Source organism: Hypomesus nipponensis, chromosome 6 (genome assembly GCF_054491055.1).
Source record: "Hypomesus nipponensis isolate SF chromosome 6, ASM5449105v1, whole genome shotgun sequence".
Taxonomy (NCBI): domain Eukaryota; kingdom Metazoa; phylum Chordata; class Actinopteri; order Osmeriformes; family Osmeridae; genus Hypomesus; species Hypomesus nipponensis.
In genome coordinates, this window is record NC_140366.1 from 8385821 (window position 1) to 8401122 (window position 15302).

At 49.5% G+C, this 15302-nt stretch overlaps 1 protein-coding gene across 1 annotated transcript in view; it reads left to right on the forward strand.

Moving 5' to 3' along the window:
* col12a1b (collagen, type XII, alpha 1b) overlaps positions 1 to 15302 on the forward strand; it is a 61557-nt gene that overhangs the window by 7457 nt on the left and 38798 nt on the right. Inside the window, exons 9-22 of the mRNA XM_084699449.1 lie at positions 101 to 391; positions 481 to 1083; positions 1891 to 2169; positions 2268 to 2543; positions 3310 to 3582; positions 7892 to 8161; positions 9189 to 9455; positions 9743 to 9935; positions 10066 to 10190; positions 12327 to 12476; positions 12617 to 12736; positions 12910 to 13221; positions 14093 to 14232; positions 14993 to 15122. Coding sequence (XP_084555575.1) covers positions 101 to 391; positions 481 to 1083; positions 1891 to 2169; positions 2268 to 2543; positions 3310 to 3582; positions 7892 to 8161; positions 9189 to 9455; positions 9743 to 9935; positions 10066 to 10190; positions 12327 to 12476; positions 12617 to 12736; positions 12910 to 13221; positions 14093 to 14232; positions 14993 to 15122 — 3429 coding nt within the window. The remainder of the gene's footprint in view (positions 1 to 100; positions 392 to 480; positions 1084 to 1890; positions 2170 to 2267; positions 2544 to 3309; positions 3583 to 7891; positions 8162 to 9188; positions 9456 to 9742; positions 9936 to 10065; positions 10191 to 12326; positions 12477 to 12616; positions 12737 to 12909; positions 13222 to 14092; positions 14233 to 14992; positions 15123 to 15302) is intronic.

The following is a 15302-nucleotide window of genomic DNA, read 5'->3' on the forward strand; positions in this document are numbered from 1 at the left end:
GTGGACTGTTTGCAAACTGGGATAGGCTAGTCCAGAGGATGTTCGCAGGTGGGTTGATAATTGAGTGTCTTCTCAGATTTCCTGAATGTTCTTTTCATAGTTGTCGAGCCAGCCTCCAACCTCTATGTTGTTGAGGTGGCTTCCAAGTCAATGAAGGTCTCGTGGGACGCTTCCTTTGGAGATGTTTCCGGATACAAGCTGCAACTGATCCCCATGATGCCTGATAGAAAACGCCAGGAGCTGTATGTAGGCCCCAAACAGTCTTCAGTGGTGGTCAGAGACCTGTCCCCAGACACTGAATACCAGATCAACCTGTACGCCCTCAAGGGTCTGACTCCCAGTGAGCCAATCATGGCCATGCAGAAGACTGAGTCAATCAAGATCTCATTGGGTGAGTAACCGGTGCAGCATCCAGTGAGTTCAAATCCTCTGACTGATTTTGCCCACGGCGTGACAGCTAATTCTGCATTATTTTTCTAGAATGTTCACTCGGAGTGGACGTCCAGGCGGATCTTGTGCTCCTGGTTGACGGTTCATACAGTATAGGACTATCCAACTTTGCTAAGGTCAGGGCTTTCCTAGAAGTGCTGGTCAACACCTTTGACATTGGTCCAGACAAGATTCAGATCAGCTTGGTTCAGTACAGCAGGGACCCCCACACCGAGTTCTTCCTCAACACCCACCACGACTTGAGTGCTGTGGTCAAGGCCGTGAGGACGTTCCCTTACCGCGGCGGCTCCACCAACACGGGCAGGGCCTTGACCTACGTCAGGGAGAAGGTGTTTTTGAAAACCAAAGGGGCGCGCGATAACGTGCCGCAAATGACCATCCTCATCACCGACGGGAAATCTTCGGACGCCTTCAAGGACCCGGCCACGAAGCTGAGGAATACGGACGTGGAGATCTTTGCGGTGGGCGTGAAGGATGCCGTGCGATCAGAGCTGGAGGCCATTGCCAACACCCCGGTGGAGACCCATGTGTACACCGTGGACGACTTTGATGCTTTCCAGAGGATCTCCAACGAGCTCACCCAGTCCATCTGCCTGAGGATCGAACAGGAACTTTACAACATCAAGCAGAGGAGTGAGTACTTCCCTGACTACTTGCCTTGTGTGTGTTGATATAGTCCGTGTCCACAAACTCCCAAACTCCCAAATGGGATATTTCTCCGCGTGTGTTATGAGAAGCCTATGATCTTTCTTTACTGTGTTTACAGAGCAGATTGATAAAGTATATTTGAGAACAAGTGCTAGTCAGTGCTGGTCGAGCTGTATACAATTTGTCTGGCTTATCACTCGTGCCCATTTTCTCACAGTGGAATACAAGGCATAGCATTTGGCTTGCAGTTGAATGTGAAGCTAGGGATTGTAAAATGAAGCATCTCCATTTTATATACGTCTTGAGACCACACTCCTACCACCTTTTGATTCACCTGACCTTCAAAGTGTCCTAAGAAGACACAGTCTTCTGCAAGTACAACATATGCTTGCAATTGTCTGTGTCATCATACAACTTTCCAACGCTGTTTTCTAAAGTGTAGCTTTTTTGTAACAATGTGTTACACACATGTACAACCTCATAGGGGCCGAGACAAGACTTGCATGTGGAAAAATAATTTGAAATATTATTCACTCCAAATGACATCGCTGAAAGTTATTCAGCCCTGTCAGTGAATTGTGTAACCGACTGTACTTTGGATTTCCAAAGCGTTGATTCTTGTTTAGTAATATTGATTGAAAACATACATTTTTACAGTAGACTTCATGTGAGACTTCGCTTCACTTTGGCCCATTTCTCCATTAGGAACCATTATCCACTATCCGCTCCTTCCTCTCCTCTCCGTCGTGACATTGGGGATGAACCTTGGCTTGCTCTTCTGTCCCCCTCCAGATCTTGCCGCGCCAAAGTCGCTGACCTTCTCCGAGGTGTCTTCGAGGAGCTTCAGAGCCGCCTGGGACATCGACGTCACCAACGTGGAGTCCTACCTGCTCCAGTTCAGACCGGCCGCAGAAGCGAGTGGAGACTTTGTGTCCATGTCCGTGCCTGGGGACACCCTCACTGCTGTGCTCCCCCACCTCACCCCCGTCACCAAGTACGAGGTCAACGTCTTCGCACAGTATGACAAAGGGGACAGCCTTCCTCTGACGGGATTTGAGACCACTCTCGAGGGTGGGTACGCCTAAGAATAGTTCTTACGATGAAACGTTGAAAAGCAATGTGGAGTGAGTGTATAACGCTCACTCGTGTACGACACTGTGCTCGTGCAGAACGAGGATCGGCGGGGAACCTGAGGGTGTCTGAGGAGGCCACGGACAGCTTCCGCGTGTCGTGGACTGCCGCTCCTGGGGCGGTGGTACGCTACCTGCTGACCTACGAGCCGGTGAGGGGTGACAGCGCCAGGCTGGAGACAGCAACCGTTGGGGACGAGACCACCATCGTTTTGCAGCAGCTGTTTCCTCAAACCACCTACCGGGTGACGGTGACTCCAGAGTACCAGTCTGGCCCCGGGGTAGAGAAGCAGATTGACGGCACCACCAAAGAAGGTAACTGTGGCGATGCCAAGCCTGCGCTAACAAGGAATGGATCTGCTGTCTGCCCCCACTCCCCCTCCGAAACAGCATGTCTGTTATTCCAAACACTAATATTCCGCTCCATCTACTGTGTCATTAGAATCTGGAAGGGAGTCAATGGAAGACATGAGTGTGGGTTCAGCTTAGTGGGGGAATTTTTTGATACATACCAGGGACTTTAAGGTATGTGTGTGTGTGTGTGTGTGTGTGGTGAAATATTGCCCAGTGATAAGCTTGAGTTTTCAGGGATGAAGCCAAAGCACAGAGGGAGGTGGACGGAAACAAATAAAAGTGAATTCTCTTCACTACGGCAACCACATTCTTTGCAGTGATTATCTGTGTTTGGAGCAGTTAGTGTGTCTGTGGACATTCCAGCTCCTTTAAATGAAGCAGCTGTTTGTTTCAAGGGTAGTTAAAAGTGGAGAGCATATCCCAGCTTGTGCCTCTTTGGCATCAATCATCTAGCTGTCTCTATGAATTTATGTTTTTTTTCCTTTAATCTCATTTACAATGATTTTTGTAATGCGTTGTTTACAGTGCCGCTAACTTTGAGCTATTCTATGCTGGCTTCAATATATCATACAGATGTAAACAGCAGATATTGCAGCAGATTAGTATCAATAGGCGTACAGTTCACTTGGATTTCGCCCCAGGAATATCTAGTCATCTGAGTAGATCGACTCATACTTTGACCCTGTGAACAACACGAACGACAACAATCCCGCCTTATCTCTTTCAGCTCTGGGGTCTCCTCGCGACCTGCGCGTCTTCGACGAGACCGTGTCGACCATGAAGCTGTCCTGGGAGGCAGCGCCGGGCCGCGTGCTCCAGTACCGCGTGGCGTTCCGCCCGGTCGCAGGAGGGGAGATGAAGGTGGTGACGGTGAAGGGGGAGAACACCGCCACCCTCCTGAAGAACCTGCAGCCCGGCACTGAGTACGAGTTGGCTGTCAGCGCCCGCTACGCGTCCGGCCAAGGAAACCCTCTGGAGGGGCGGGGAACCACCCTGGAAGGTAAGGGAATAACGACGTCCTCACGGCTCCTGCCATGACAGCCTCAGCAGGGACATGCCATGCTTTGGGTCTGTGACAAAACGAATGACCGGCACTTCAAACATACACGACAAACTAAACTAGTTTATCTCACGTGCCATTCATTTGCTGAGCTTACAAGTTACCCACCCCCCTCTTTTAATACTCAAGTGGTTTCTTCAAAGGCAGGAGCCTTAAGATAGACAGAACATAATAAACACGAAGAAGTTAGGCCATCTGGTTCTCCTGCAACTGCTTGAGCAGGCTTCTCTGATCCTGGAGATGTAGCTCAGATCATGTCCAGTGATTGTGTTTTGGCTGGAGGTCAAGCCATCTGCCCCCAGAGAACACCGCAATAACACTGCTACCGAGTCATCTCATGAAATGTAACCCAGGACCTCCAGTCTGTCATGTGGCATTTACCACAACCCGTCACAGGCCCGTGTCAGGCACTGGAGTCAAAATGGAATTTCCATTGTGCTTTGATCGTCCCTCATCCCCCACCACACCAAACCACCATCATTCACCTCTCTTTTTTTTAGCACATTGGTCAAGGAACTCTATTGTACCAAAACCTGAGAGGTGGAAATAATGGGAAGCAAGACTGAGCATGGGTGGGTCAGGAATGTGACTTGAGCTGGGTGTTGGGCCTGGGAGTTTAGAAGAGAGAAGAAGGGGTTTGGGGGGAGGGAGGGAGCGTGAGTGAGTGAGTCATCTCTCTGTCCGTCTACCTTGTGAGGGCTTGCCTGGAACTGAAAAGCCTCGTCCACAATCTCCGTACAACAGGATGGGCCAAAGTGAAGCCACCCAAGGCAATGCGCTGGTCACAGAAGTATTCACATTTACATTTAGTCATTTAGCAGACGCTCTTATCCATAGCGACTTACAGTAAGTACAGGGACAAGGGACATTTTTTGAAGAGGGTCCCATACATTCCCAGGAACATGGGAGAACTCCATGGCATTGTCCAATAGCTGGACATTCCGCTGCACAGACCCTCCCCATTCTTTGGGACTGCAGCAGCCCCCTTGGCTGGCTCTGGTGGCGTGACCGGGTGCGGGGCCTGGGATGGTGGCCGTCTGGAGGGCGGTCCCAGCCGCAGTCCCTCCAGGGAGCTCCAGGGCCGACAGTCTCGTCTTCACTGCAGCTCACAGACACAGTGTTCCGCTGGGCTGCGTGCTCTGGTTTCACTCACCCCACCAAGCTGACATAGACAGAACACTTTGTGCAGAAATCCTCTTGGAGGCTCAACCGGTGAGATAAATAAGCCACAGTTTGTGTGAATTCCCTGCTGACATTTATAAAAAAGAATATTAATATATTTCAGAATCTTTGGAAAGTTGGGGCGCTTCCTCACAAATAGTCCTTCACAACTGTTTAAGGAAGTAAGCTTGTGGGGATTTAGAAGGATATTGCACAGGGAGTCAGTGTTTTGATTATTTGTCAGGCAGCATGCCTGGCTGCCCTTGGGGGTCCTGGATCCATGCCCTGCTTAGTCTTTCCTATGGTAGTGGCCTATTATCTATAGCCTGTAGAGACTAGCCAGCAACACTCTCCTTCACATAGATTGATTCTCCAATTGGACAGGATGGTGACAGAGCTGCGATACACTTCTGCCCAGAGTTCGTGCTCCTTCAGTTCTCACATTGAGGTGATGAATTGAAGAAGCAGAGTGATCGTCTCTCCCCTTTCGAATACAATAATCAGTTACCTCCACAGACGTGGCCACGGTAATCACAACAACGTGGGAGGAAGATGAAATGGGATGAGATAATGAACTTTAAAGAGACACATGGAAAGCCTCACCTCCAAGTTATGTACAGTGTAATAGCCGCTAGTTAGCACTGACCACTTTCCTCTTGCTATGGTGGGGTGGGGGGAGCTGAAAGGAGGGAGATAAAAGAGCGTGGAAATCCGTCGATTCAGTTAGAAACATGAGGGAGCACAGGCTAAAGGCTGGAGAGCTTCTGTGATTCAGGTGGTGGAGCTGTATGTGGGAGTCCCAGAGAGGCCTGCCTCCTCCTCCTCCCCTATCTGGCAACTGACAGGCAGCGTCTAAGATCCGCCATGCTCCCGACCCCAGGGATGTCATTAAGACCAAGGAGCACCAGGCGGCCGATGTGCACGTCTTTTCACCACCTGCCCTCTCCCTTCATCTCAACAGCCAGGTCCAGACAACTCAGAAAAAAAAGCAAAAAAAGGATTTCACTTCAAACATACAGCTGAAGCATTGAACTTAAGACAGCCCCCCCCCCCCCCCTCGTTTTAATTGTAACAAGATGCAAATGCAGGGCAGATTTCTTCTTTGGATATGGTTTCCGAGTTTGTCACACGTTCCAAATTTTAAGGCAATTTGAGATTTCAAAGGCCTGTGTAAAACAATCCCTGATGTAGTCGGGAGACAGAGTTTCTTACCAGTCTTACTGATTGTCTGAAGTTACAGTATATTCAGTGCTAGAGAGGCAAAGTTGTGGGACAGAGCGAGAAAATTGGAAGGCACAAGGAGAAAAAAAAGGTGAGGGAGTGTGTCAAAAAACGAAGAGGAGAGGGTGTTGAATTTATTGTGGTTTTGTTCAGTTTTGCCACATGATGGGCTGTGGAAAAAATGGGCTTGAGTGACTTTCAGGCAGGTCTGCCGACTGCCAGATTCCCTACGTGCAGTCTGCGGGCTGTTATTCTGAAAAGACCCGAGACACACTCCCGGCCCTGCAAATGAGAGCTCCTTGAAGAGATAAAAAATGGAAGTGGAGAGGGCCCAGCTAATGGCCACTGCTGTGTCTCTGTGGTGGAGACTAGCAGACAACTTGTGGAAGGAGCACATGTGCTGTAAAATTCAAGAAATTAGATTTTAGCCAGGATTGGAATGGTTGCTTCAGAGAAGTATAATGTTTGATAGATTATTTTTGGCATGACATTTGGAAAGACTTGCCCTGAAATCAGACACAGCTAAGTTGTTGTTCTATAAAATTAAACACATGCCTATGGCCCATCTTTTTCAGGCTGTTTTGAAATATGTTTTTTCCTACGGTAGTCTATGGTGTTTCCTTTGGGCTTCTATTTGTCTACGTGTAGGAGTTCATGAAAGGTCCGGTTTATCAGTGTGCTTATTTGCTTTCAATATTTCAGTTTTTCAGCTTTTCGACTATTATAAAAACAAGACCCTGCTGCCTGTGAGGTGGATGAAACCAAGGATTTGATCATTGCATTAAAATAAATATCTGGGAGTCCCGTTTCGACCGGGCCCAATATACTCAGGGAATTCTGCTGAGGAATATCCATTCCAGTATCAAAATATAAATTGGTTTAAACAAAAAGGTTTTGTTTCAACTCTGTTAGTCCTATAATAGAGCTGGATCCCGCCTAGGGAAATTAATCATGATTTTCACAACAGCTATTGAACATTTGTTCTTTTCAGCCCAGTCTTTGCTCCTCTTCGCTCCTGAGAAAGACAAAAGTGTTGGACTAATATAGCCAATCCTCACCCTTGTTTGCAAATATTTAACTCCACAGGGCCCAGAGCCTTGGCCCAATTTCTGTGCGTGTGCTTTGTCGCAATGTGATCCATATGCATGGAAATTCAGTGCAGGTTTAGTTTTGATGAAACCACATCTATATGTTTTGGCAGACAGGCTTCCGAGGAGGCCGCCTCATCAGGCAGGACAGGATTGAGGTCAGAAAACATGACCGCACTTTCCTAAAAGTCCAGCTCCTGTCAACCCCTCCTCCCCTTCTGTGTCCTCAGAGTGTGTGTAGAGCAGATGTTTAAGAAACTTTATAGGGAGTCTCCTATACGTCACCTGATATGTCACAGGTTTACGTAATCCCAGATATACAGTCCGAATGAAAGGAACCTAACCCGGTTTTGGGGATTTCCAAGAGATCCAGTAATCCGACTCGGTCATTTAACCTGTGACGGACTGGAGGCAGGTTTACTGCGTCGTTTTCCGAAGTCGGAGCTGGACGCCAGGGTGCAGATGTGTGCATCTGTGTGTGTTCCTCCGTCGAGTTTATAGCTGTGACAGGCTGCTCAACTATGCCGTGCTCTGGACGCAGACTTAATAGTTTCCATTTCGAATAATTAGGTCAGCCAGCAGAACACTCTGAGAATGGCCTCTCAGCTGCAGCAAGAGAACGGGGTCTTTTAGTCACAACAAACCTCTGTTTCTTTGATATTTAATCATCTATAAAATTGGAGCGGCATGTCAATGTATGTCGATTCATCAGTTGGTGTTTCCGTCCACTGCTCACACAAACTCTTAACACAGGTGTTGTCCTCTTCATCTTGTTTTAGAGTTGGGCTCCCCGAAAGACCTTGTCACGAGTGACGTGACCGACACTAGCTTCGCCGTCTCCTGGACCGCCGCACCGGGGAACGTGAAGATGTACAGGCTCCGCTGGAAGTCCCTGTTCTCTGAGGAGTCCGGGGAGAACACCGTCCCCGGGACCACGACCAGCACTGTCCTGGAGGGCCTGACCCCAGAGACCCTCTACCAGGTGTCGGTGTCAGCCTCCTACGGGCATGGCGATGGCGAGCCGCTCACCGGAACGGAGACCACGGACGGTATGGCTACTTCTTGTTTGTTTGGATGACTGTTTGCTGTTGTCAAAGCCTGGGGTTTAAACACAGCTTCCCTCACTCCTCTGTGGTCGAAGGGCTCCAGGCAGTTTCTGCTCTATGGTCAGGCTTTGCAGGTAGAGACACTGTGGATTATAGTGGTCAAAGGCCCATTATTTTCATCTATAAAAGTGGAAAACAGGCAGACCAACTGCTACATGTCTGTAATTTTCTCCAGACAAAATGATTGGGGGGAAAAAATATGAAAACTGATATCACTGCCCATGTGTTCACCATTGTCATGCTCTGAAGATGGGCTTTGGTCTTTGGTGTCTGGTGTTTCATTGGAAAGCTTGACTTAAAGCAGCCGTTTCACTCAGCTTTTTTTCTTAGCTGTGGTCTGCAGCGGAAAACAAAGGAGATGACAGTCTTGATGCAGTGTGTGTTCAGAGATAACGTCACTCTTGTCGAGGGACAAATGTTTTTTTTTAAATGAGGCATATGTGGGGTGGACATGTGCTATAGCACTGATGCGCAGGAGTAAAATCAGGATGCCCTGGCTAAGACTGACCAAACATCCTCCATCTTACTATATCCACACATGGGGAAATTAAATTGACGGAAAAATGCTCTCAAACAGGCAATTTCTGTACTGGCTTCACTACACACGTGTGGATATTGAAAACCAGTGCATTGGTTGACACTGGCTAGGCGGTCAGACATATTGTTGACAGAAAACAAACTTTAGAGGGGACTCACCTCAGGGGAACTCAAATCTTCCCTACTCGTGCTCAGCCAATTGGGTTTGGGTTCCCTCCCCCTGCCAATAAAAGAATATCCTCCCAAACCTTATAGTGGTCTGAACATGTTCCTTTCCCTTGGGATGGCTTGGCCATTTTATATGCATTCAACTCCTGTTGTCTACCTCATCACATGGTCTACGGAGCATAAAGTTGGGGAAGGTTATGTTTAACATGCACCCTCCTACTACCTCAAACGCTCCAGGTTGAATCCATATTCCGTTTCTCCTTAGCCTCGGCCGCTGCCAAGACGCTGAGCGTCTCAGACGAGACCGAGCGCTCCATGAAGGTGACATGGCAGCCCGCGCCGGGCAAGGTGGTCAACTACCGGGTGACCTATGCCCCCTCCGCCGGCGGGAAACAAATGGTCGCCAAGGTCGCCGGCACGGCCACCTCCGCTGTGCTGAAGCGGCTGCAGCCCATGACCTCTTATGACATCACCGTGCACCCCATCTACAAGCGCGGAGAAGGAAAAGCAAGGCAAGGAGTAGGAACTACACGTACGTTGGTCCATGATTCAACCCCACGAGGGGACAGTAGACTGGTACACTGTGGGATGTAACACGCACGCACCTTACCAACACATGTATGATTGGCATGACCCTGGGCGATGAAACGGTGGCAAGGGGTTTGAGACATTGTGTAATGGACTGATGATGCCGTTGCAGAAAGCGATTGGAATGCGAGTTTGCCGACGTCACCGCAAACTCACCAGCTCGTTTCGAAGTTGGATGTGCTCACGCTAAACTGTGTATTGATATGGTCCCGTCTGTATTCCTCTTCATAGTGTCACCTTACAAAGCTCCCAGGAACCTGCAGACGTCAGAGCCCTCTAAGACCAGTTTCCGGGTGTCTTGGGACCCCGCCCCTGGGGAAGTGCGGGCCTATAAGGTCACCTTCTATCCCAGCGGTAATGACATTGACCTGGGAGAGTTGGTTGTTGGCCCCTATGACAACACAGTGGTCCTAGAGGAGCTCAGGTGAGATCTTAGATGTTCCCTCCTCAGCCACGGGGAGATCAGATGAAACAATGATATGGTACAACAGTACCAGCACACAATTTGCTATTGTGACAGATGGTTCCTTTAATCCCATTTTTCTCCCCATCAGGGCTGGAACCAAATACTCAGTGGCAGTGTTTGGAATGTTTGATGGAGGCCAGAGCATGCCATTGGCCGGAGAGGAGAAGACCACTCTCTCTGATGAACCTGAAGCCCCTCCCCCCGACCCCACGGGTAAAACCTGACGACACCACCGCCTCGCACAGCTGAGCCGCACACACGCTCACACCCAGACATAACAACGCAAACAAAACAATCCAACCAAAGCTTGGCCCCTTTCCTTGGATTCCTACCGTGTAGAGCTGCCTAGACTGGGGTCCAATAGAAAAGAGCGCCACAATATGACTCTGATTAGCACCAGAAGAGTGAAATATGTGCCGTCAAATGGAATCAGAATCCCAGTTGCTTTGGCTTTCAAAGCCCTTGATTATGACGAGTACTAATGGCTTTGGGCTGCTTGGCTGGGATAAACCTTGTCTCCCTTATCACCATCGGGCGAAACCCTGGTGTAAATTGAAGTTCCATTTTGCAAGCCCATAGCGAGAAGCTTGACACTTAGGTTGCATTTACGACTAACACTTATAGGAGTGTTTCTTTGCTGCTTCTTCATCCATCGCCAGTTTGGTACTGTCCATATCTCCTCCCTCTGGAGTCTGACACGCCAGTCCTAATTGCGTCGCAGCAAAGAAAAACCTCTTTGTTAACTCGTTCAGTCCATATCTTGTAGACGTCAAGGTTTTTAATGTACAATGGATATTTCCCCGTTTTAACGTCGCCCCCCCCCCCAAAAAAAAGAAGACCATTGTGGAAAACTAGCCACTCTGCAAGCAATTACAGATGTTTTACAACCCAGGGAGGGGGAGCCGTATCGCGCTGCCGCAGAGACGCACGCGGCTAGGAAAATGTTGTGTTTCTCATATAAGACCCCAGAGAGCTGCTGACCCTGGGCAGAAATTCCTGCTGTAATGGAGAGCAGACACAGTGACTAGCTGCCCACTGAGCAGGAGAGAGGATGTTCCACACACACACACACACGCACACACACACACGCACACACGCACACACACACACACACACTGGTTCCACACACATGCATGCAAACGAAGAGACTACCCAATGAGAGGCCTTCAGGGCCCCTGCACTGTCCAATCACTGCGGCACCGGGCGCGGGTGGCTTGTCTGTAGCGCCGCAAGAGAGAAAATACCCCTTTTTGGAATAGCACAATATCCAATATATTGTTTTACACACCGTGTATTAGCAATGCCATGACTTAGGTTTGGGAACTGGAGCATTGCCCACACAACAGACAAAACAACGACACGAGCTACAAGCCCATTCATATGTACACATGTGCACTAGCGTTGCGATACATTTGCTTAGATGCTTTCTCATGATCCGATGCGTCGACTGTTCAAAGCCGGTGTCATCTGCTTTGTGTTACTTGTCTGGGTGTTTTACAGTCTTAGTGTGCGACATCTGGTTTTGCTGATGAACGTCTCAGGGAGTCAGCATCGTTCTCGTGAGGGCTTCACATATCACGGGGGTATATCTCCCAAACGCCCCGCGAGCACAATCGGCTAAACATCCATCCCTCTCTATCCCGTCACACTCCTCATCTGTTTCCTACCTCTCGCATATAACCACGTGGGGTGAATCAATTGTCTTCTAACCTGTTTTCAATTGCAGGCACGGTGGCAGATTTCCGCTTCCATTTCCTAGCTCCGGTGTCCGGCAGGGTGCGTCAGCGCCCCTGTGCACCTCGGACGCCCTCTCACCCACACAGGTGTCTGGGGGGGGGGGGGGGGGGCAAGTACGGAGCACCCCAGGAATGTGCAATAACTCTGGCAGAGCAGTGCGTCGTATATCACCTGTCAGAAGGCTCACGCCTGTTGTTCTGCGGGGACAAATCCTCCTGACAGCCTCAGAAACGCCCGGAAGGCCTGCGGAAGGCTGTGGATGTATACAGCAAGACCGATGTGGAGGAGAAACCCCAAAAGAAAACGAGAGGAATTAACAAATGATCTCGCAAATGGATCAATGTGCTGTTTGAAAATGTTGTCTCGGAGTGTAAAATGTTTGTATTCATAAAGTGTGTCAAATGTGTATGACTCTGCTACTGTGGTACTGGCCAAGTGTTTGTGTGTTTGTGGTTGTGTCGAACCGATTCATTGTTGTCTTCGGCCATCTCCATCCAGCCCTCTCCATGCACGTTCACTCATGACCGTCACAACACCGAAACGTCCAAGATGTCGCACCTGTGTCCAAGATGTCGCACCTGCTTTTCATCTCAGTGTCTTCCTACCTCGCAGGCCCCGAATGCAAGTCCTCGGCCAAGGCTGACATCATCCTCCTGGTGGACGGCTCGTGGAGTATCGGCCGTCTGAACTTCAAAACCATCCGCTCCTTCATCGCTCGCATGGTCGGGGTGTTCGACATCAGTCCAGAGAGAGTCCAAATTGGTACGTTTGGTTGGAAATTCCACGCTGCGCTTTTCTGCCATGGCATGATTTGAAGGCCTTTCAACGCTGTACTTAAAGTTGGGCTTTAACACATTGCCTTCATCTGATTTTTGTCATTCAACACTGTGTGTTCTCTCCAGGTCTGGCCCAGTACAGTGGGGACCCCAAAACAGAATGGCACTTGAACGCCCACCCTACCAGGGAATCCCTGCTGAACGCTGTGGCCAACCTCCCCTACAAAGGGGGAAACACCATGACAGGTGACTGTTACACAAACAACTCGAGTTCTATTATTACTGGCTGTGACTGTAACTGACTATGGCTTTCAGACCAAAGTAAACGATTCATTCCCATAAATATTATCCTTGTTACAAATCATTTTGCCAGCGTGTGCTTTGCACGAACAGGCCTCATGTGAAGCTCTCCCTCATAGGTATGGCCCTGAACTACATCCTCGAGAACAACTTCCGACCCAACGTGGGACTCCGAGAGGACGCTCGCAAGATCGGCGTCCTCATCACCGACGGCAAGTCCCAGGATGAGATCGTCACCAACTCCCAGCTGCTGCGGGACCAGAACATCGAGCTCTACGCCATCGGGGTGAAGAACGCCGACGAGAATGAGCTGAGGTCCATCGCCACCGACCCGGACGAGATCCACATGTACAACGTGAACGACTTCTCCTTCCTCCTGGACATCGTCGACGAGCTCACCGTCAACCTGTGCAACAGCGTGAAGGGCCCAGGTACCAAACACGACGATCGAGGAGGTCGCTCACTTCCTCAACACGGGCTGGTTTAGGATGGCAGTGTGTTTTCACGTTCACATCCATGTGTCATTCTACCGCACACTCTACAGACACTATAGACAGGTGACTTCCATTTGAGGTGAGAGATAACTGTGAGATTGGCCAAAACATAGTTCACAAGCCACATTTGGGAGTAGGCAACTTTCTCCCTGTCCCCGTCTCTGAGAGAGACTTGGACCCCCAACCATCCCCTGCTAAGACAACCTTCTAAATACCGTGCAACCAGTGTGCTGCTGTCCAGCTTATGTTATCCTTTTGTCTTAAAGATGGTGGAGGCAACTCTTGCAGCATGGGATGAAAGTGCCACGGAATTGGCATTGTCATCTGATCCTAAGTTGTACTGTGACTGCCCTTCAGTGGTATAAACAGATTAGCGGAGGAGCAAGAAGATTCCAATAAGATATTTATGACTCGAGACACATTGAAAGGAAAAACCCAGACCTATGTTTGTGAATATGATTTAGACTGTCTTTATTTGGCCTGACTGACTTGATAAATATGCTTGCCTGAATATGGTTATAAGGGACTCAAACGGTTGGTGGAAACTTTTGCTTGGGACGTACTGTGCCTTGTCCTGAAATCTAATTTTAAGAGTAAGCGCGATATTGATTTACAACACAGCAAGAGAACATATTTCTCTGAAAAAGCCCTTTGTCAAAGCGATGAAATGCACACCAGGCAAAAAAGCCCCCCCCCCCCCCCGTCTGTCAGACCAGCTCGTGTGACGGGGACAGATTTGTGGCTGGGGAGTTCAGCATGTGAAATACTTGACATGTCAGCTCACGTTCCCTGTGGCCCTACCCCCTAGGAGGAGGCCTGGAGGCGGCTACTAACTTGGTGACCTCTGAGGTGACCCACCACTCGTTCCGTGCCACCTGGACGCCACCTGACGGCACGGTGGATCAGTATCGCGTCGAATACATGTACTCTGGAGGTCCGACAGAACAGGTGGGCTCTCCTCACCTCCCCTCTCCTCTGCGCTCCCCTCTTCTCCTCTCCTCCACTCTCCTCTCACCCAACCCGGCTGTCCTCGTTGGTCAATGCGCTCACCCCACCCGGTTTGGATGTGAACGAGATGTGGCCGACCTGATCCCCTGTTTTCATCAGAATTCTTTCTCAGACCTCTGTGGTTCTCTCCCGCCAGGGGCGATGAGGTTATTCTGGCAGCAGGCTCATGCGGTCTGTCTATCCATGCTGCTTTTTGGGGGGGTGTAGCTGCCCTATATGCAGCCTCTTCCTCTCTCTCAAGACTCCCGGTTGCCGTGTACTCGTGCCTAGACGCCAGGGCCCCCCACTGGGAGATTGCATCATGGCCGGTGATGCGTTCTGCCTCAATGAAATTGCTCAAATTCTAATACTATAATTCAAAACGTATATATTCACACAAATGAATCGGATTTCACTTTCGATTGGTTGACATGTGCCTGGCTCCTTTGGGCCAATACTCTGAACTGGAGAGGGGAGTTAGTGTGCAGAAAGACGTTTGTTTTGCTCTTGGGTTTCCTCTGTCGTTGGAACATTCGATTTTGACCTGCTGTAATTCCAGCACTATCCCGTAACAAGTTTGTAACTCTTGGAGAGGCAGAGAGAGGACATCGGGTGGCTTTAGGTCACGTTTGTCAGGCTTTGTAATGAGCTCCATGGCAACATTGGGATAGCCGTTTGAGTGTACGACATGTAACGCTATTATCCTTTTCAATCCGGTCAGGTTATCGTCGATGGGACCGTGAACACCGTGGTCCTGGTCAAGTTGTCCGCTCTGACCGAGTACCTGGTCAGCGTGTATTCCGTGAACGGCGAGGTGAGCAGCGAGCCACTGAAGGGAACCGAAACCACCTGTAAGTACCCCAGCTGCCTGACCATATCCTCCACCTGCATCCTTTATTTCCCCAATGATTTTGACTTTGACTGCTAAATCGCATAGGCTAAACCTTCAAATGATTTCCCCTTCAAAGTATTCGAGACCATTCCGTTCAGTTATTGTAGAGCAAGGCACTGATACAGACGATTCAAATGAG